Source organism: Prionailurus viverrinus, chromosome B3, assembly GCF_022837055.1.
Source record: "Prionailurus viverrinus isolate Anna chromosome B3, UM_Priviv_1.0, whole genome shotgun sequence".
NCBI classification, from domain to species: domain Eukaryota; kingdom Metazoa; phylum Chordata; class Mammalia; order Carnivora; family Felidae; genus Prionailurus; species Prionailurus viverrinus.
Window position 1 is genome coordinate 34815398 of NC_062566.1, and position 23487 is coordinate 34838884.

The following is a 23487-nucleotide window of genomic DNA, read 5'->3' on the forward strand; positions in this document are numbered from 1 at the left end:
GCAGATTTCTTTAAGCATTGAAAGGGAGTTCAGATGGTGGACAGTCGAAAATAAAACTGACACGTGTCCTTTTCAGTAGACATTCAATAAATATTTACTAGATGAATGAATGAGAGAATCAGAGTCATAATTTCTTATCTTTAAACATTTACATCATCAAGCATTGAAGTGATTACGGTACCACTTCTGTAATTCACAAGAAAATAAATTCCAAACCATAAAATAAGGAAAATATAAGCAAAATCAGCAAAGTGTTTTTTAAAATGATGCTGCATTGTTAAATTATTCAAATAAAATTATTTGAATTAAATTAAAAGCATTTTTTGGTTCCCCTTTTTTGTAATACCCGAAGCACTTACTTACTTGCTTATCTCATCATCTGACACTGGATAGAGCCTGGATTTGAACTTGTCAAACTGATTCCAGAGCACTTAACTCCTGTTTTTATAGTCTTTGTATAGTTTTCTTCAGCAATGACTTAATTAAGGCAAACACGACACCAAACTAATATTTAAAAAAAAATTTTTTTTAACGTTTATTCATTTTTGACAGACAGAGAGAGACAGAGCATGAGTGGGGAAGGGGCAGAGAGAGGGGGAGGCACAGAATCCGAAACAGGCTCCAGGCTCCGAGCTGTCAGCACAGAGCCCAACGTGGGGCTTGAACTCACGAACTGCGAGATCATGACCTGAGCCAAAGTCAGATGCTCAACCGACTGAGCCACCCAGGCGCCCCCAAACTAATATTTTAGCTCGGAGGAATATTTGTGCGGGTGGAAAAAAGTTTTTATTTCTAAGCCATCCAATATAAGGTCTTACTTGGGACACATTTTGGCATTATGTACCAAAGTTGAATATAACCACAGACTGTATCCTAGCAGTTTTATTCATAAGTATTTTTTAATGCATACACTTGCACATCAAAGACATATAGAATAATTTATACATGATTTTGTAATTATTTATAATGGCCTAACATTGGAAACAAAGCCAAGTGTCTGTTAACAATAGAATGGATAAGTAAAACTGTGTTATAGTCTCAAAATGAAAAACTATACAGAAATGAAAACGAACAAGCTACTGCTACGCATATGAGTATGAGCATCTCAAACACATACTGTGGAATGAGAAAAGCTAGACCAAAAGAATATATTCTGTGTGAATCCTTCTGTGTTTGGTTTGTATAAAGTTCAGAAACAGACAAGACTCATCTAGCCTTAAAAGTGGGGTAGTGGTTCTTTTTTGGGAAGATTGGAGGAGGACGGAGGGCTTCCTGTTACTGGTAATGTTCTATTTCTTCACCTGGGAGATCTTTTTTACACGTGGTACGTTCACTCTGTGAAAATTCATGGAGCTGTGCCTTTTCTATATGTATGTTATATTTGAAGAGCGAAGAACAAAAACCAGACATGTGTATGGACTACTTTGGGAAGCATGGCTCTGTGATCCTCCTAAAGTCATGAAGTTTTATCTGAATATGTCAATGTATTTTAGGGGAGAGAAGATCCTTAACACTACTCAGATTCTCAGAGGGGTCACGACTTTAAAAATGTTAAGACGCTACTTCACCAAAGCCGGAATATTCAGAAAAAGTATTGTTAAACACATAAGCTTGTTTTTACAGTGAGGTAAACCCTTGCCTCTATAATCAGACTTTGTCTTTACATTCAATCTTCTCACACTTTCTCAAGGCTTTTGCTTTTTTTTATACTCATCCTCTTTTTCTCCTTCGTCTTCATTTTGTCTCCCTCTGGACAATTGCCGTTGGCATAACCCCCCTTAATTTCATTCATCTTTTTAGAAACAGATCTGCTGATTCCATGTCTTCTGCCAATTATCACTCTGCTTCCCAACTTCCCTTCACATCAAAATGCCTACGAAAGGTTATGTGTGCTTTCTCATCTCCTCTTTTCTCCTCAGCTCATTCCAGTTGGGCTTTCCATCTTACACAAAACTGAAATGAGTCTTCTCAAGGTCACAGTGATTTGAGTTTTGTTGAAACCAGTGGTTAAGTCTCTCTCTTTGAGGGGAAGCAGGGTGAGAGCGCCTCAGGTATAGAGACTTGATTTAATCATTTCTCATTTCATGGTACGCTTTCATCATTTGCCTGTGCTTACGCGGGGGCCCTGCTTTCATTTTATTTTCTTACATGCTCCACCTTCATACTCAAATTCCCTTTCCCCTGTAGATATCCACTGTAATATATTTAGCATATCATCCTGAATTTAGTTTTGAAAACTACAGTGCTGTTTTGAATATATGTTTTTAATTTATGTAAATGATATTTTGGTATATATTCCTTGCTGTTTCCTCTTATCTTCAGTAAATTAAAAAAAAAATTATTTGTGTGGCTGTGTACATCTATTTAATTGCTCCTAACTTCTACATGGCATTCAAATCATGGTATCTGCCACATTTTAAAATTATTCCTTTACTTATGGGCACCTCAATTTGTTTATTCATTGTTTCAACAAATATTGACCACACACTATTCTTCAGGCACTCTTCTAGATACGAGTTATAGAGCAGTGACTAAAACCAAAAAATTCCTGAAACCAAAAACTTCCTACCTTCATTGAACTTACAGGCTTGTGGAGTGACAATGAGATAATAAAATGAGTGAGTATATGTACGTGTTTGATAGTGAAAAGTAATAAGGTGAGAAAATCAGAACAGGAAAAGAGAATATGAGGTGTTGGATGTGGGAGGTTGTTGAAATTTCAAATAGGGTGGTCATGGAAAGCCTCACTGAGAAGGTGACCCAGCCTGAGGATGGGCTGGTTGGGCTGGCATCGGGGAAGGCTAGTCCAGACACAGAGAACAGGTAGAAAAGCTCCTGAGACTGGAACATGCCTGATTTGTTCAAGGATCAGTAAGAACCCTGGCGTGTTACCTGCAAGAGGGCTTTCTAAGAGTTTCTTTAGTATGCTAAATTTTTTTGTCTTTTACTAGTATGTTAGGATTTATTCCCACCATTTTATTTTGTATTTTCTGTTTACCCTAGTTTCTTTTCCTTTCTTCTTTCTCTGTTACTATTTTCTAAAGAAAAATAAAATTTTTGGTGGCAGTTTAAAAGTTATGTATTCTATTTTTATTCTTCTGGCGGTTACCCTTGGATTCATATTTGTATTCATTCTTGTCTGTCAGTTTTTTAAGGCTTATTGATTATTGGTCATTATTTTAAGTGCTTCCTCACCTCCATTTGGTTTTTTTTTTCTCACCTTCTGAAAGACCTGTTATTTCGATGTTGCCTCTAATTTTTCTAGCCTCCACGTTTCGTAAGGGAGGGGTTCAAAACTAATTCTTTAATTTTTTTCTTTTCAATTACATGTTAATTTTTAGAGCAGTTTTAAATTAACAGCAAATTTGAGCAGAAAGTACAAAGTTCCCATATACTCCTTCCCCCAACACAGACACAGCCTCCTCCACAATCAACATCCCACACCAGCATGGGACATTTGTTACAATCTCTGAACCTATACTGACATATCATTATCACCCAAAGTCCAAAATTTACATTAGGCTTCACTCTTTGTGTTGTACACTCTGTGGATTTTGACAAACATATAATGACATATATATGTAGTGACAGATATAGAATAGTTTTACTGCCCTAAAAATCCTCTGTGCTTAGCCTATTAACCCCTCCTCTCTAACCACTTGGCAACCCCCGATTTTTTACTATTTCCAAATTTTGCCTTTTCCAGAATGTCCTATAGTTGGAATCATATGGTATGTAGCCTTTTCAGATTGATTTTTTTTCACTTAGTAATATGCATGTAAAGTTCTTCTGTGTCCTTTCAGTGGCTTGATAGCTCATTTCTTTTTAGAAGTAATATTCCATTGTTTGGTTGCACCACAGTTTGTTCACCTACTGACAGATATCTTAGTTCCTTCCAAGTTGTCCCCCTCCCTTGTACTCACATAAAGCTGGTGTGAACATGTTTTCAGCTCATATGAGTAAATGCCTAAAAGTGTGATTGTTGGATCATATGGTAAAAGTATGCCTAGTTTTGTAAGAAACGGCCAAACTGTCTTCCAAAGTGACTGTGTGTACCATCTTGCATTCCCACCAGCAGTGAATGAGAGTTCCTGTTTCCCCACATCTTTGCCATCATTAGGTGTTGTCAGTGTCCTGGATTTTGGCTATTCTAATAGGGGTGCGGTGATATCTCATTGTTATTTTCTTTGAGTTTCTAAGACATATGATGTGGAATGTCTTTTCATATGCTTACTTGTCTTCTGTATATCTTCTTTGGTAAGGTGTCTATTCAGGTCTTTTGCTCATTTTTTAATCAGGTGGTTCGTTTTCTTATTGTTGAGTTTCAGGGATTCTTTATATATTTTGGACAACAGTCCTATATCAGATATATCTTTTGCAAATACTTCTCCCCGTCTGTGGGTTGTCTTCTCATTCTCTTAAGCCTCCACATTTTAAAACTTTTATAATATATTTTTTCCATTTATTACGCCTTCCTAATGCCTCGTTTTGATCATCTACTTACTGATTTTATTTTTGACTGTATCCATTTTGTTATTTAACTTGTATATAAGAATTTCAGTTATTATATTTTTAACACACAGTATCTATAGTTGGTTCTTCATTATTCATTATTATTTTCCTAATATCCTACATTAGTTTCCTGAATATGTTTGTTATGCTTATCTAAGAAATGTGTTTGGTCTGGACCATAAATTCTGTTTCCTCTGGGATAGGTTGTTCTGGTTTTGGCCTTTCCCCTCCCCCCTCCCCCTTTGTACTCCTGCAGTGTTTATTTTTTCTTTCCTGGAGTTCATACTACCTTCAGAATATCAGCTCCTGTGACTGATAATATGTATAGGCAACATTCCATGTTCAAACTGATCCCCTTCCTGGTGAATTTATAGAGTATAAGTGTGTGCATGTGTGAGAGAAGTGTGTTTGGGTCTAATGATGGAGCTTTACCAAAGAAATAGTTTAGTTTTGGCTATTAGATATACAGGTAGAGTTATCAAGTAGGCATTTTGGGTCTCAATGGCAAGTCATGGTTGGTGATATAAATTTAAAAGTGGGGAGCAGTCAGTGGGACTAATACATTTTCATGGGAATAAGAAGAAGGGGGAAATCGTGGAGGTTGGTTTGATTACTGAAAATTTGTTAAGGGATTTTATTTTTTTCAACGTTTATTTATTTTTGGGACAGAGAGAGACAGAGCATGAACGGGGGAGGGGCAGAGAGAGGGGGAGACACAGAATCAGAAACAGGCTCCAGGCTCCGAGCCATCAGCCCAGAGCCCGACGCGGGGCTCGAACTCGAACTCACGGACCGCGAGATCGTGACCTGGCTGAAGTCGGACGCTTAACTGACTGCGCCACCCAGGCGCCCCTGTTAAGGGATTTTAAAGGAGAGAAGATACCTTTTGTCTAGGACTGGTTCTGGCCATCAGGATGTTTAGAAAGAACAATGTGTCATATAGCCTCACTAAGTTGATCTGCTTACCCTTGTCAATTCTGGGTCATTTTTTCCCCCTTCTCTGGAATAGTCTACATGGCATATGTATGCAGTTGACCCTTGAACACCAGTTTGAACTGTGCAGGTCTATTTATTGTAATTTTTAAAGTACAGCACTGTAAATGTATTTTCCCTTATGATTTTCTTAGGAACATTTTCTTTTCCCTAGCTTATCTTAGTATAAGAATACAGTATATAACACATATAACATACAAAACATGTGTTAATTGACTTTATGTTATTGGTAAGGCTTCTGGTCAACAGTAGGCTATTCGTAGTTAAGTTTTGGGGACTCAAAAGTTACATGCAGATTTTCAGCTGCATGGGGCACTGATACCCCTAATCCCTGCATTGTTCAAGGGTCAACTACAGTATCAAGAGATCTGGGATAAGGAGTTTCAGGTCCTGCTCTGCTACTGATGGAGCAGTGCTATTTTGGGCAAGTCCTTTCTATACTTTAATTTCCTCCAACAAAATGATGAGGTTGAACCAAAAGATTTTTAAGGTCCTTTTAAATTCTGAGTCTTGAAAGACATGCAGTTGTAAATCCAAGCCAACAGATTGATTTTTTTTTTTTTTTAATATTTTCTTGAGGGGCGTCTGGGTGGCTCAGTTGGTTAAGCGTCCAACCCCAGTTCTGGTCATGATCTTGCGGTTTGTGAGTTCGAGCCCCGTGTCGGTCTCTGTGCTGACAGCTCAAAGCCTGGAGCCTGCTTCAGATTCTGTCTCCCTCTTTCTCTGCCCCTGCCCTGCTAGTGCTCTCTCTCTCTCTTAAAAATAAATAAACGTTGGGGCGCCTGGTGGCTCAGTCGGTTAAGCGGCTGACTTCGGCTCAGGTCGTGATCTCGCGGTCCGTGAATTCGAGCCCTGCGTCGGGCTCTGTGCTGACAGCTCAGAGCCTGGAGCCTGTTTCAGATTCTGTGACTCCCTCTCTCTGACCCTCCCCCGTTCATGTTCTGTCTCTGTCTCAAAAATAAATAAACGTTAAAAAAATTAAAAAAAAATCATTTAAAAAAAAATAAATAAATAAACGTTAAAAAAAATTAAAATATTTTCTTGAGATGATTTCACCAAAATTGAATAGTTGATAAGAGTATAATTAGTTTTAAGTTCTTGCTGGATTACTTTTCAGAAAAATTATTCTAATTCAGTGCCATTAATAATTTTTAAGTGTGTTTATTTCCCTCACAGCACTATCAGCACTGGATTTAATGTTTTTTTATTCATATTTGTTAATTTACTGGATATGATGTAATACCTCAAAGTTTAATTTCTTTAATTATTTGCAAGGCTAACAGTTCTTCCATGTGTTTTAGTATTTGGGTTTCTTCGTGTATGAATTGTTTGTTATAGTCATTGATCATCTAGTAAGTCCTACAATTTAACAAATCATATTAATCATTATTAATTAGAAGAATAACAGAATTCTCAAAGTTGTTTTCAAGTATTAATTCTCAGAAGTCCTCTTTAGGTGTTAATAACAAATAAATGTATTATTATAGTTTGTGAGGGAAAGTAAAAAAGGATTTTTAAAAAGGCATTTAAAGTATATTTATTATTATTTTTTTGAAGTATATTTATTTATTGAGAGAGAGAGATTGAGAGAATGAGCAGGGGAAATTGCAGAGAGAAGGGGAACAGAGGGTCCAAAGTGTGCTCCGTGCTGACAGCAGAGAGCCTGATGCGGGGCTCAAAATCATGAACCATGAGATCACGACCTGAGCCGAAGTCGGACACTTAACCAACTGAGCCACCCAGGTACCCTTAAAGTATATTTAAATAGGTGGTAAGATGAAATAAGTCGAAATGCTCAACATTAATCAGATGACAAAACTGTAAACCTTACATGTCTACTTTTTAAGAAAAGTGATTATTTTGGGGGCACCTGGGTGGTTCAGTTGGTTAAGCATTCGACTTTCACTCAGGTCATGATCTCGCAGTTCAGGAGTTCAAGCCTCCCGTAGGGCTCTGTGCACACAGCTCAGAGCCTGGAGCCTGCTTCGAATTCTGTGTGTGTCTCTCTCTCTTTCCCCCTCCCCCACTAGTGCTCTCTATCTCTGAAAAATAAACATTAAAATTTAAAAGAAAAGTGATATTTTATTCAATTGATTTCAGTTTTATTATATATTTATATAGCTGAATTTTAGATTGCTTGTTTTATATAAATGTATTTTTTTTTAATTTTTTTTTCTTCAACGTTTTTATTTATTTTTGGGACAGAGAGAGACAGAGCATGAACGGGGGAGGGGCAGAGAGAGAGGGAGACACAGAATCGGAAACAGGCTCCAGGCTCTGAGCCATCAGCCCAGAGCCTGACGCGGGGCTCGAACTCACGGACCGCGAGATCGTGACCTGGTTGAAGTCGGACGCTTAACCGACTGCGCCACCCAGGCGCCCCTATATAAATGTATTTTTAATTATGCCAGTGAGTGCTGTTTCAAATAGCTTGTGTATGGCTCTGAAAATAGAGAAGAAAAACCAGATATTGTATTGTTTGAGAGAAACTTTTGGGAATATTCCAATGGAGGCAACAGTTCACTTCAGACACTAGCTTAAAAAACACTTATGATAATTTAAAGAGGAAGCAAGAACTTTGAGATGTGGGAGGGGTATGCATATGGGAAATTAAGTAAAAAAAAAAGATGGTGCAAGAGACAAAATTTAAAACCAGACTTCCCTTTCACTCTAGACTGGTGTGTACCATATATTTGCATTTCATACACAGCGGTGAATATAAGCAGATTTTCAGTACAGGATTGGGAGTTGGTATTTGTTGTCACCATTAGTTTATATGGAATCTAATTTCACTCTAGGAGTGGTAAATTTCATAATTTCTCTATGTTAAAAGAATGCAAATAACATTACAAATTCTCCAGATAACATTTCCTCATCCCTTTATTTATTTATTTATTTATTTTTAAGATTCTATCTTTAAGTAATCTCTATACCCAGTGTAGAGTTTGAAGTCACAGCCCTGCGATCAAGAGTCTCATGCTCCATGGACTGAGCCAGCCAGGCTCCCACTTCATCCCTTTTAACCATTTCCTACTTTTCTCCTTCCCATTTCTGCACTTTTTAACTGTTATTCTTTTTATACCTTTCCCTCCTCATCTTTTTTATTTTCTTGCTGTATCTCATTGTTCACCTTTCTTCCTTTTCTCATGTTGTTGGTCACTGTTCCTTTTCTTACCTGCTGTTTGCCATATATTCGTCAACCAGCTTAACTTCTCCCACTTACCTATTAATTTTTTTTTGCCCATCAAAGCCCATGTTCACTAGTTAACACTTAGATCTCCCCAGGGAATTACTTTCTTCTCTACCATTCTTGAAGCATGATGTAGTAGAACTCCAAATTAAAAGTCAGGAGAATTGAGTCATAAATTAATGTATTTAGTCTTGGACAAGTGATTTAACTTTTATGTCTCAATTCAGTTACAGAAAGAAGAATTGCACCTAAATCTCTAAGGACCTTTCCTGGCTATAAAATCCTATGATTCTGTGGTGTCTTAACTCTCCCATTTTTTTCTACTGTGCTGACCTCATTCATTTAATAAATATTTACACACCTATCATGTGTTTATAACTACTTTAATTTATATGAGAGAATCAAAAGAAATAAAAGACAAGGTTCCTGCCTTTGAATTGTTTATAGTCTGTCTGGAGAGACAACAGGTATCTACGTTAACACTTAATAATTTCTAGTCTCTTCCTGTTCTCTCCAGACCAGATCCACATTCCCAAGGGAATACCAGCTACTTAGTTCCAACTAATATCTGGGTGAAGGGCAGGGTTGCACCTGAACACAGTAAAAGTCTCCTTTTTATGTTCTTATACACCTAGCAATCCCCGTTGTAGTTGTCCTATAGCACTGTTTTATATTGTCCACTCAATTCTAGTCTAGAATTTATCCGTAATAGGAAAATTTATCTTAGAACTAAGAAGATTGGTCTTCATTGTATGTTAGTAGAGATCACTCTTTCTTATATTTTTGTGTGTGTTCATATGTCTGTGCATTTATGTTTGTGTAATTATGTTCAAATATAATGTTCCAGATGGCTAAGTAAATGTGACCAACAAGTCTCTTTCACACCGTATATACTTACATGTTTTCTTTGGTTTGTTTCTGCACCTACTTGGTAAGGGGGTATTGCTTTTGGAGACATTATCTTTTCCTTTCATAGACTATATATGTGCTCTCCAGTAAAAGATATACGACTCCACAGGGGTTAGGGATGGTGGTTGAGGGGAGTGGGAGGAAGGTGGGCATACTTATGAAAGGTCAACACTAGGAATCCTTGTGATAGAACTGTTCTGTCTTAACCGTGCATGATAATACATGAAGCTGCGGATGTGATAAAACTACATAGAACCATGTATACGCACATAAACCCCCATGAATACAAGTAAAACTGAGTAAATCAAAATAAGATAGGTGAATTCATCAATGCAGTATCCCAACTGTGATATTGTACTATAGTTTGGTAAGTATTGTCATTGGGAGAAACTGAATGAAAGATATGTCAGATCTTTATTACTTCTTTCAACTGAATGTGAATCTATAATTATCTGAAAATAAAAGGTTTCACTAAAAATAATAGCAATTTATAGGCGTCTGTGCTGAAAGATAATTTAACATATATAGTTGCAGGAAGTACATTGACATATCACGCTGAGTATGAATTCAGTAAAGTTGCAAGATACAAAGTTAATATAACAAATCTATTGTGTTTCCATACACTAATAATGAACTATCATAGAAATTAAGAAAACAGGTGCACCTGGCTGGCTCAGTTGGTTAAGCATCCGACTCTTGATCTCAGCTCAGGTTTGTGAGTTTGAGCCCTGCATCTACTCTGCCAGTGCAGAGCCTACTTGGGATTTTCTCTCTCTCCCTCTTGCTGCCCCTCCTGCACACTCTCTCTCTCCAAAAAAAAAAAAAAAAAAAAAAATCTGTAATAAAGGGGAAATACTTTCAAGTATTGACTTCTTTGAAATTTGCTAATGGAAATTACTTGAGTCTATGAATTGTCTTAAATATGTATATTTTACTGTAGGAGTGAGATACTATACATTATGCCCCAGAAATAGGCCTTTTTTTCTTTCTTATACTCCTTGCTCCTGTACACATTTACTCTTTTGTGCCATTATTTATTCTTTTATTTTCTGTCTGTCATTATCTGATATTTTTGGTTTCTAAGTGTGTTGCTATTCTTGACTGAAAGGTGTTTGTGGAAGAGCTGGTGTTTGAAAATTACTTATTGGGTCTTAAGCATATGAAAATAATATATGCAATAGTTTTCTTTGAAAATTATCATTATTAACAGAACTTTAAGTATCCATGGGCATCTTAGGAGGAAATATTTCAATGGGATTAATTTAACTTCAATTTTTATTCTTTTCAATACAGTCTTTCTCAAATTCTGAGGCTTGCAGAATTCACAAATTGAGATTTGGCATCATTTTCAGAGAAAGACCTTCAGTAATGTGTAAGTAGTTTGTTTTTTTTTCCATTTGATTTGTTTCTATTAGCTGTTTTCTGTGTTGAACACTGTATAGTTAATTTACCAGTCACTTAACAGAATTTGGTCTGGGACCTCATCAAGATAAAAGCCTTCAATAATGCAAAGAAAACATTCAACAAAACTAAAAGGCAACTGACAGAATGGGAAAAGATATTTGCAAATGACATATTGGATAAAGGGCTAATATCCAAAATCTATAAAGAACTCACTGAACTCCACACCCAAAAAACAAATAATCCAGTGAAGAAATGGGCAGAAGACATGAATAGACACTTTTCCAAAGAAGACATCCAGATGGCCAACAGGCACATGAAAAGATGCTCCTCATCAGGGAAATACAAATCAAAACCACACCCAGATATCACCTCACACTGGTCAGAGTGGCTAAAATGAACAAATCAGGAGACTATAGATGCTGGAGAGGATGTGGAGAAATGGGAACCCTCTCTCACTATTGGTGGGAATGCAAACTGGTGCAGCCTCTCTGGAAAACAGCATGGAGGTTCCTCAAAAAATTAAAAATAGTTCTACCGTATGACCCAACAATAGCACTGCTAGGAATTTACCCAAAGGATACAGGAGTGCTGATGCACAGGGGCACTTGCACCCCAATGTTTATAGTAGCACTTTCAACAATAGCCAAATTACGGAAAGAGCCTAAATGTCCATCAACTGATGAATGAATAACGAGGATGTGGTTTATATAAACAATGGAATACTACGTGGCAATGAGAAAGAATGAAATCTGGCCATTTGTAGCAACATAGATGGAACTGGAGAGTATTATGCTAAGTAAAATAAGTCAGTAGAGATAGACAGATACCATATGTTTTCATTCATATGTGGATCCTGAGAAACTTAACAGAAGACCATGGGGGAGGTAAAAGGGGGAAAAAAAAGTTACAGAGAGGGAAGGAGGAAAACCATAAGAGACTCTTAAATACTGAGAACAAACTGAGGGTTGATGGGGGGATGGAGTGAGAGGAAAGTGGGTGATGGGCATTCAGGAGGGCACCTGTTGGGGTGAGCACTAGGTGTTGTATGGAAACCAATTTGACAATAAATTATATATTTAAAAGAAACCCAGAATTTGGCATATATTCACCACATAATGATGACGAATAACAAGTGATACAAAATACCTCAGGGGGAGCCTGAGTGGCTCAGTCAGTTAAGCGTCCGACTTCGGCTCAGGTCATGATCTCATTGTTTGTGAGTTCAAGCCCCGCATCAGGCTCTGTGCCAACAGCTCAGAGCCTGGAACCTGCTTCGGATTCTGTGTCTCCCTCTCTCTCTGCCCCTCCCTGCTTATGCTCTGTCTCTCAAAAATAAAAATAAACATTAAAAAAATTAAAAACAAAAACAAAACACCTTATTGTAAGATGTCTTATGATGTGCCCTGGGTCACTATTACTGACCATTATTGGAGGCATCATCCTCAAGTAAAGAATACTGTGTTAAAGAACTTGAATTCTTGCCTTGTCTGCCTCTAACTAGCTAGGTATTTAGTTTCTTTGACTATAAAATGAGGGATTAGTCTAGGATGAGTAATAAGATCCTTTCCCCTTAATAATATCCCCTTAATAAATGTCTATTCCCAGCTTAAGTTTTTTGTTGTTGTTGCAATAAATCTAAGGTTAATAATCGTCCAAAAGGGAGCTCTCAAATTACCTAGTTTTGTTTGGATTTGTGTGTGTGTGTGTGTGTTGGTTTTTGCTTGGGAATATATATTGAGAGAGAAGGTGGCTCCAAATTAGGAAATAAGTAAGCCCCCCCTTGCTCAAGGAATTTACCTCGCATAGTCCATTAACTTGGGTTAAAATGCTTATTTTTTTTTATTTTATGAAAGGTGTTTTTGTGTTTTTTTTTTAATGTTTATTTCTGATAGAGAGCATGAGCGGGGAAGGGGCAAAGAGAGAGGGAGATTGAGGATCTGAAGCAGTCTTTGCACTGATAGCAGCGAGCCCAATGCAGAGCTCGAACTCACAAATGCGGTGTGATCTCACAAACCATGAGATCATGACCTGGGTCAAAGTTAGACACTCAACTGGCTAAGCCACCCAGGTGCCCCTAAAAAGCTTATTTTTAAAAAGTCATGTTTGGGATGCCTGGGTGGCTCAGTTGCACATCTGACTCCTGATTTCAGCTTAGGTCATGATCCCAGGGTCATGGAATCGAGTCTTACATTGGGCTCCACGCTGAGTATGGATTCTCTCTCTCCCTCTGTCCCTCTACCCCTCTCGTATGTGCTTGCTCTCAAAAAAATTAAAAAAAAAAAAAAAGAAAGAAAGAAAGCAATAAAGAAACTCACCCTATTGTTAAATATACAAATAAGGTTTCTTTCCTTTCAGAATCTCCATAGAATGCTGATACTGAAGGAATACCAGTTTTCAAGGAGATGGGGGAAAGGGAGAGTGAAGTAAGGGTCACGTCTATGCATGGGGCTTTTGGGGGGAAGATAGTACAGAAACTTTGGGCAGGTTGAAGGCCAGCACTTGAAATCTGGAAGGGTGATAGGAGAAAAGACAATGAGAGGTGGAATAAAAGTTATAGAAAGAAGGAAAGAAAGTATAGAAAGATGTGGAAAAGTAGAATTAGACAGGAAACTCCTTGAAGGCAGAGGCTATTGCTTTCATCAGTATTATCTATCACCAGCTTCTAGAATAGCGTCAGATCTGAATAAGCAGTTATGAAAATATTATTGAATGAATTAATGAATCACTTACTCATAAACTTCTAATTTTGCCTAAGGCCCTGATGGTTTTGGTTATTGGTTACTAGATTCAAATCATCTATATTATCTGTGTCTGCTCTGCATTCAACAACTACAGACAGTATTTAAGGTATCGAGGTTCAGAAAAGTGATTCTGAATTATAGAAAAAAGACCTTACATTTAGTATAATATACTTCAGGGATTTATTTTTTTAGTTTTTAGTTTTTTGTATTGTTTTTATTTTAGAGAGAGAGTGTGTATGAGTGTGCAAGCCAGGGAGAGGAGCAGAGGGAGAGAGAGAAAATCTTTTTTTTTTTTTTAATTTATTTCTGAGACAGAGAGAGAGCATGAACAGGGGAGGGTCAGAGAGAGAGGGAGACACAGAATCCGAAGCAGGCTTCAGGCTCTGAGCTGTCAGCACGGAGCCCGACGCGGGGCTCAAACTCACAAACTGTGAGATCATGACCTGAGCCAAAGTCGGTCGCTCAACCGACTGAACCACCCAGGCACCCCTATACCACATCTTCTTTATCCATTCATCAGTCAGTGGGCATTTGGGCTCTTTCCATAATTTGGCTATTGTTGATAGTGCAGCTATAAACATTGGGGTGCATGTGCCCCTTCGAATCAGCATTTCTGTATCCTTTGGATAAATACCTAGTAGTGCAATTGCTGGGTCATAGGGTAGTTCTGTTTTTAATTTTTTTAGGAACCTTCATACTGTTTTCCAGAATGACTGCATCAGTTTGCACACATATTTTTTTTAAGCACCTGCCTATCATACTTTAGGTACTAGCCAAGAATGTAAAAATGTGGTAGTAGTTATATTGTGTAGTTCTATTTGATGGAATATTGTATAGCCCCTTAGTATAATTATGAAGGTTATAGCAGTTTAGAAAAATACTTATTAAATAACTATATAAATATTGATATCCTATATTGTAATTGTGCATGAGGATTAGAAGGATGTTTTTTGGGGACACCTGGGTGGCTCAGTTGATTGAGCATCTGACTTTGGCTCAGGTCATGATCTCATGGTTTGTGAGTTTGAGCCCCACTTCAGGCTTACTGTGTCAGTGCAGAACTCATTTCAGATCTTCTGTCTCCCTCGCTCCCTGCCCCTCCTCTGCTTGCACACACATGTTCTCTTTCTCAAAAATAATTAAACATTCAAAAAAGAGGAAGTTTTCTGTTCTCAGAGAAAACTAGGAAACATTGTCAAATATAAACCAGATTTATTGTTGTGAATGGAATTGTTGGATTTCTTTTCCTTTTTGTTATTTTGTACAATTCATAAAGTTTAAATGAAAATCCAAATAAAGTTAAGTTTAAAAACAAATATGATGAATATGTATCAGCCAGAAAGAGGAAATAGTGTTTTGTGAAAGAGGAAGAGAGCAAAACTAAATTTGTCAGACAGTAGATAAGTTGGTTGGAAGAACAATGAGAGATGAAGTTTAGAAAGGATGGATATGAGGGTCTCTGGTTTTGGTAACGTAAGAAAGGATGAGCTAGATTACATTCTTAACTGTGGAATTACTTTTTAAAAAAAGAAAGTTTTTTCTAGCTTGTTTATTCAAGTGAACTGGAGTGAGGGGTAGTTGAACTGGTCCGTTGTGTTATCGCCCATTTTCATATCTAAGTCTTGAGCGTGTGACTTTCTATCATTCCCTGAGAGACTTTTGTTCCTTTTACCATTTCAGTAATAGTTTATAATTTTGCAAAACTTCTATGCTCAACTTTGTTTTTCATATATCTTTAAAATGTTACCTCTGATTTCCACTCTTTTCTTGTCCTTAAAGTTAGCCTAGGTAGCAAATGCTTAGCTACTTTGACCTACTGGAATGATAGAAGAAATACAAAAGACTCTGAATTGATTGGGCAGATATTTAAAAAAAAAATTTTTTTTTAATGTTTATTTATTTTTGAGACAGAGAGAGACAGAGCATGAACGGGGGAGGGGCAGAGAGAGGGAGACAGAATCCAAAACAGGCTCCAGGCTCCGAGCTGTCAGCCCAGAGCCCGATGTGGGGCTCGAACTCACAGACTGTGAGATCGTGACCTGAGCCGAAGTGGGCCGCTCAACCAACTGAGCCACCCAGGCGCCCCAGATTGGGCAGATATTTAAAGTGAGAAGAAGAGGGGCGCCTGGGTGGCGCAGTCGGTTGAGCGTCCGACTTCAGCCATGTCACGATCTCGCGGTCCGTGAGTTCGAGCCCCGCGTTGGGCTCTGGGCTGATGGCTCAGAGCCTGGAGCCTGTTTCCGATTCTGTGTCTCCCTCTCTCTCTGCCCCTCCCCCGTTCATGCTCTGTCTCTCTCTGTCCCAAAAATAAATAAACGTTGAAAAAAAAATTTAAAGTGAGAAGAAGAACAGGGGCATCTGGGTGGCTCAGTTGGTTAAGTGTCTGACTTCGAGCCCCGTGAGTTTGAGCCCTGTGCTGACAGCTCGGAGCCTGGAGCCTGCTTCAGATTCTGTGTCTCGTTCTCTCTGTCCCTCCCCCACTTGCACTCTGTCTTTCTCTCTCAAAAATAAATAAGCATTAAAAAATAATAAAGGGAGAAAAATAAACCAGTCTCCATTAGTTGCTGAATGGGTAAGAGCTTTCTTATAATGATTTCTTAATTTAGTTCTCATAAACCTTTTAGGAATAGAGAGCACATCCTTCTTGTTTGCTATTCTTAAAGAAAATAAATGTACTTTGAAGTGAAATACTAGCTGAGCAGGTATCTGAAATTTTAAGAAGATGGCTTTAAACATTTTATAAGCTAACTCCTTAAGCTATCTATATCATGTTGAACAAAGAAGAATTAAAAAATGACTGCTTAATGACATAGTATTATCGTTATTCCAACTTGAGTAAAGTTATGTCAGGGTTTTTCTATTACTGATTATTTACAGAGCTGTTGGATCAACTGCTTATTTTGTGTGGCCCCCAATTTAAATGCATTCAAAGACATTTACTTCCAGGGGAAAAGAAAATTTTTCCCTCTAATTTTTGGGGGGGGGGGTTGCTCTCATGCACTACACTAAAAATCCAAGTTTTGCGTGTAACTAGGAATCCTTTTTCCAAGGAACTGTGGGTAGTTCTTGGCAACGCAAGGCATTTTGTCTTAATATATATGTAGTATTTTTCATGAGGATTGTAATTTTTACACACCAATGGAAGTCTGTTGCCTAAATGGAATTGCCAAAAAGTACAGTTGTGAGATTGTCAGTTAAGTGTTCAACTTTGGCTCAGGTCATGATCTCATGGTTTATGGGTTCGTGCCCTGCATAGGGCTCTGTGCCGACAGCTTGGAGCCTGGAGCCTGCTTCGGATTCTGTGTCTCCCTTTCTCTCTGCCCCTCCCCTGCTCATACTCTGTCTGTCTGTCTGTCTGTCTCTCTCTGTCTCAAAAATAAATAAAAATTAAGAAAATACTGTTGTTCAGTTTTATATTAAAGATTTTCAGTATTTTCTTTGCCTTGTAATTTTTAACGATGTCTTCCCTCTAGGTTCTAAACCTCAAACTTACTTTTTTTTTTTTTTTTTTTTTTTAATTTTTTTTTCAACGTTTTTTTATTTATTTATTTTTGGGACAGAGAGAGACAGAGCATGAACGGGGAAGGGGCAGAGAGAGAGGGAGACACAGAATCGGAAACAGGCTCCAGGCTCCGAGCCATCAGCCCAGAGCCCGACGCGGGGCTCGAACTCACGGACCGCGAGATCGTGACCTGGCTGAAGTCGGACGCTTAACCGACTGCGCCACCCAGGCGCCCCGAACCTCAAACTTACTTTGATAACACTTGATTTAAAATAAAAATTAGAGGGGCGCCTGGGTGGCGCAGTCGGTTGAGCATCCGACTTCAGCCAGGTCACGATCTCGCGGTCCGTGAGTTCGAGCCCCGCGTCGGGCTCTGGGCTGATGGCTCGGAGCCTGGAGCCTGTTTCCGATTCTGTGTCTCCCTCTCTCTCTGCCCCTTCCCCGTTCATGCTCTGTCTCTCTCTGTCCCAAAAATAAATAAAAAACGTTGAAAAAAAATTAAAAAAAAAATTAGAGATGCATTTTCAGTATTGTAGACTTTATAGACTTTTTTTTGAGTGAATTAAAGGGCATTTAGTTCTTGCAAGAAAAGTCACCTGGAATGTCGCCAACTATGTCCTTGGCATTATATACTTGGTCAGCAGTGCCTTAAAATATTTTGTTTACCTTCCTAACCACTCTCCCCAAATGAATAAATGGAAAACAACAACATCAAGGCAAGAGAACTGGGATCATTTACTTCTCTGTCAATAAATGTAAGAGGATTTTAGTGCCACTTTAAAATTGATTATTTTCTTATATGTATTGATGAAGAACAATAATTTGTTCCCTGTTAGTAGTTAACTGTAGTCAGTAAATGAGATCAAATCATTAAAATTTGTGAATCAGAAAGATATAACAAAATGAATTTTTCATACAAATTTCTCTCAAATATCTGCTTATTAGTATAATAGCTGTTTTTATTTCCAACAGTTAAGTAGTAGCTTTCAAAAGAACGTATTAAATACATGTGTATTTTCATGATGGTATTGTTTTCATTCTCTTTCCCTTTTTTCTGCATAGAAATACATAAAACTATATAGTATGCAATAGTGACTATATGCTTTAGTTTAATACGAAGTTAGGGGGATGCCTGGCTGGCTCAACTGGAAGAGCATGTGACTTGATCTTGGAGTTGTGAGTTCAAGACCCACGTTGGGTGTAGAGATTACTTAAATAAATAAATAAACTTAAATAACATGAAGTTAGTCTAGGGAAAAGGAGAGTATTTAAATGTCTTCAGTATAATGAAAGGAAAGTGTTTTACCAAGGTATTTTTAAGATTTGTATCTACCATGAGCTTATAGCTTAAAATTCATGCACACATAAAAACAAATAAACATACATAGAGGCTTGGTTATGTAACTTTTGACCTAGAAATTCTAGTTTAATAAATTCATTCTGAAGAAATACTAGGAATTGTAGCCAGGGCACTTAGGTGGCTCAGTCATTAAGCATCTGATATTGGCTCAAGTCATGATCTCAAGGTTCATGAGCTCGAGCCCCACTTCGGGTGAGCCACGCCTCTCTCTCTCTCTTCCTCCCTCTCTCTACCCCTCCTGGGTTTCTCTCACTTTCTCTCTCTCTCTGCTCTTGTTCACATGTGCCCTCTCTCTCTCTCTCTCTCTCTCTCTCTCAAAAAAAAAAGTTGTAGCCATAGGTTTATGTTCAAGATTATTCATCATAGCATTTAAAAAAATTAGCAAAGTAAGTAAAAGTAAAAGCGATGAACAATAAAGAAAGAGCTCAATAATGTTCTATTCATTAAAAACAAACAAACAAAAAAAAAACTCTGCAGGGGCACCTGGGTAGCTCAGTTGGTTAAGCATCTGACTTTGGCCCATGTCATGATCTCACAGTTCGTGAGTTCAAGCCCCGCATTAGGCTCTATGCTGACAGCTCAGTCTGGAGCCTGCTTCAGATACTGTCTTCCTCTCTCTCTGCCCCTCCCCCGCTCATGCTCTGTCTCTTTGTCTCTCAAAAATAAATAAACGTTAAAAAAATTTTTTTAAATACCATTGCAGCCATTAAAAAACACAAAGACTATGTAATGAAATGAAGAAAAAAGGTTTAATACAGAAGTGCTTTAAAAAAAAGGTGCTTTTGTTCTCCTACTTTTTAGAAATGGATAGATGATCAATTGGGTAAAACTACTTGTTTTTCATGCAGCACCTGTTACATGTAGTCAGCTGACGGTGACTACTCTGTGTTTAACTCAGGAGACAAGTTATTACTTTCTCTTTACTGTCAGGCTAGGAACCATTTCTGAAAAGTTTAAAACCTTTATTTTGTGCAGAAATCTGATGTGTAAGGGAATTGCTACATAGGAGTCATATACATATAAAGGAAGTAGGAACATTTGATCCTCTTTAGGTTTGTTTTCTAAGCAAACAGTAGGAATATTTCCAGAGTATATTTGAGCAATGGATACAGATTCCGAGAAATGTGGCATGAATTCTGAAAACTCATTGCATTAGCAATATAGGAAATTTGGTAAGTTTTGGGATTATGATGAAGATGGTGATAATTATATTATAAACAAGTCTACCCCATAAAAAATTGTTTGCCCTCAGTTATTTTATGGTCTACAAAGGAAAATTATTTAGCAGTTTCTAACGCATGTTTTGAGGGTGTTTTTTCTAGTTTTTAAGTGGGAAAATAGAGTTCACCAGTTGTTCAAATACACTTGGGAAATCCTGGGCTAAGCAAAGTTAACAGGTACCTTTTTCAAAGTACTGTTGAGACATAAATATTTTTATATATTTTATTATAAATATATGAAAGAGGCATGAAGTGTATATACCTAATGTATTTGAACACGGAATTCTTTCTTTGCATTTATTGAAACTAAGTTTAACATGAGACGTATGTTGGAAAATATCTGCTCTATATATTAAACTTTTTTCTTATAACTGTTATATAAGCAATGACCACACTCTGGGGGGGCATATTCTCCTAAAGAAACAAATAAGGTTTAAATGACACCTGAAGGAGATTTTGCTATTAAAGTGTTTGCAAACACATAATGGAATTTTACTTTGCATATTTTTTCTTTGAATTTTTTATAAGCGTGTATTACTTTTAACATCTCTGCCCTAAGTACTTGTAGTATTTGCAGTTCCTCTGTTTGTTGTATCTGTTGAGACTCATTCAGGGTGGATTTTTCTTTGTATGTTTTTATAGTTTTGGAATAGGAGGTCATCTTCAGCTGGGGTCTATCTGTGGAAAACCTGGGTTGAGGGTGTTGCCTTCCAGAACTGTTTTGTATTTGCTTCCCCCAGGGTACCACTAGCCTGGGAACACAGTTATTGTTAATATCTGTTTGGAGCTTCTTGGGACAATGGAGATGGCTTAAGGTCAAACTTCATATCCAAATATGAGTAGGCCTGTTGTTATACATTCACATAGGAGCCTTTCTACCTCCTCCCTTCCAAAAGCTGGGCCCAGATTGAGGCCCAGTATTATCTCACTGTACCAGCAGATGGATTTTTTAAATCCACTCTTTAACGGGGGATATAGCCCTTTGCAGCTCTTGGCTTTATGCAGATGTTTCAGTTCTAATTCCCTGTCTTATGTGGTCCCAAAGCCTTGTCTTCGGTCCCTGTAATGCCTTTTAAAACACAAACCCCCTGATTACCGATGAGACGAGATCAGCAAACTTCCCCCACCCATTATCAGCTCATATGCTGCACTCTGGTCTTTGGTTTTCTCAGTGTTTTGAGGCCCTGGGGATTTCATTTTTACAGGTTAGTGTGTGCATTTACAAGATGTGTTTTGTTGTTGTTTGTGCTGTCTACTTAGGTAATCCAAGCTTCCACGTTGTTACAAATGGAAATTCATGTATTCAGAAATTCTTATATTCAGAAAATAGTGCTGAATCCATTCCTATTTCTTAAAGAGGCCACACATTTTACATATTAAAATGAAATGTGTAATAACAGTACTGTGTTTATCAGGGAAGTGGTGTTCTTTTTATAGATTTTCATTTTTATTTACGCACAAACCACTTCTATTTATTTAATTTATTAGAGGAGAATGTTAGTCTTTCACTTTCTTTTTAGATGTAACCTTCTGTAATGGAAGATGATTGAAGATAAGGGGCCTCGTGTTGCTGACTACTTTGTTGTAGCTGGATTAACTGATGTTTCAAAGCCTCTGGAAGAAGAAATTCACTTCAATGATGCCTGTCATAAAGTAGCTAAACCAAAAGAACCTATTACAGATGTTGCAGTTATTATTAAATCTCTTGGGGAGGAAGTGCCACGGGATTATATCTGTATTGATGTTACTCCAACTGGATTGTCAGCTGATCTCAATAATGGAAGTCTTGTGGGGCCACAGATTTACCTTTGCTACAGAAGAGGAAGAGATAAGCCTCCACTTACAGATCTGGGGTAAGTTTTTTTTGTTTGTTTGTTTTTGTCTTTTAAGAATTGTTGTTATTGATCCAAATAATATGTCTTGTAGATTTTGAAGTTCACCGTTCAATTCATTCATTAATAGATATGTGGCAGCTTTAGAAAAATAGGGACATGATTAGAATCCTGTGTTGTCTTTCTGTGTTCCTTATACCGTTTGAGTGTTCCTTTGTCCTGCAGGTTCCCAGCACTTTCATCTTGGTGGAATTGCTTTCTGTTAAATAAACTTTTTTTTTTCTTTTGAAAGTTTCAAACTTCTACAGTAAAGTACCAGAAAACTAGTGTTTTTTCCTGACCGTAAAAATTTTAATCATTTTAAAAGTACTAGAAAAGGGTGGCTTTTGAGCATCAGTTGTAATGATCATTGTAGGTGGATGCTTAAATCTGTATGCGTCAAACAAGGATCTTGGGGTAAATTAGTGCTCTACTTAGGATATGATACTGAACTTAGGGCTTCTTTTTCCCATAATAGCTTTATTGAGATAGAATTCATATGCCATGAAATTTACCGATTTAAAATGTACAATCCAGTAGTTTTCAGTATAACTTATAAAGTTGTGCAACCATCACCACAATAAACTTCAGAACATTTTTATTATGGCAGAAAGAAACCCTGTACTCATTTTAGCTGCTGTCCCATTCTGCCTAACCCCTTCAGCTCAAGGCAATGCTTACTCTGCTTTCTGTATCTATGGATTTGCCTACTCTGGACATTTTATATAAATGGAATCATATTCTAAGGCAAAAAAATAATACATTTTGTGCCTGGCTTCTTTCACTTAGCATTATGTTTTCCAGGTTTATTCGTGTTGTAGTATGTGTCAGTACTTCATTCCTTTACATGGCTGACTAATATTCCATTTATGGATGCACCATAAATTGTTTGTTTTCACAATTTATTCATCAGTTTGATGGACATGTGGGTTGTTCGCACTTTTTGGTTATTATGAATAATGCTGCTGGAAATAGTCATATATAAATTTTTATATGGTCATATGTTTTCATTCATTTCTCTTATGTATATACTTAGGAGTGCAATTGCTGGGTCATTTAATAACTCTGTTTAATCTTTTGAGGAACTGCCAGACTGTCTTCCCAAAAAGCTGCATGACTTTGCATTCCCACTGGCAGTGTATGAAGGTTCCAGTTTGTCCGCATCCTAGCCAACATTTTGTATCGTTGTTTTGATTGTGGCTTTCCTAATGGTATCTCATTGTGGTCTTGATTTGATTCACTTGATGGCTAATAATGTTGAGCATCTTTTCGTGTATTTACTGGCCATCCGTAAATCTTTTGAGAAATGTCTATTTAGAATCCTGTACCCATGTTTTAACTGGCTTATCTTTTTGTTGAGCTTTGAGAGTCCTTTATGTATTCTAAATGCAAGTCACTTATCAAATATATAATTTGCAAATATTTTCTCCCATTCTGTGGGTTGTCTTTACACTTTGTTTATGGTATCCTTTGAAGCTGAAAAGTTTTTAATTTTGATCAAGTCTGATTTGTCTATTTTTTCTTCGGTTGCTTGTGTTTTGGCATCCTCTCTAAGAAAGCTTTTACTAATCCCAAGTCATGAGGATTTACACCTAAGTTTTTTTCTAAGGGTTTTATACATTCAGCCTTTATATTTCGATCTTTGATCTGTTTTGACTTAATTTTTGTATATGGTCAAGGAAGGGATCCAGCCTCAATATTTTGCTTATGGATATCCAATTGTCCTAGCACCATCCATTGAGGAGATCATTCTTTCCCCATTTTCAAAAATTAATAGGTCATAGA

General features: G+C 37.4%; 1 protein-coding gene across 11 annotated transcripts in view; it reads left to right on the forward strand.

The window, feature by feature from the left end:
- Nucleotides 1-23487, forward strand: part of DENND4A (DENN domain containing 4A) — a 131943-nt gene that overhangs the window by 14924 nt on the left and 93532 nt on the right. For all 11 annotated transcript variants that reach the window (XM_047863233.1, XM_047863236.1, XM_047863240.1 and 8 more), the window contains exons 2-3: nucleotides 10898-10976; nucleotides 21352-21684. In XM_047863233.1, coding sequence (XP_047719189.1) covers nucleotides 21374-21684 — 311 coding nt within the window. In that variant the 5' untranslated portion in view covers nucleotides 10898-10976; nucleotides 21352-21373. The remainder of the gene's footprint in view (nucleotides 1-10897; nucleotides 10977-21351; nucleotides 21685-23487) is intronic.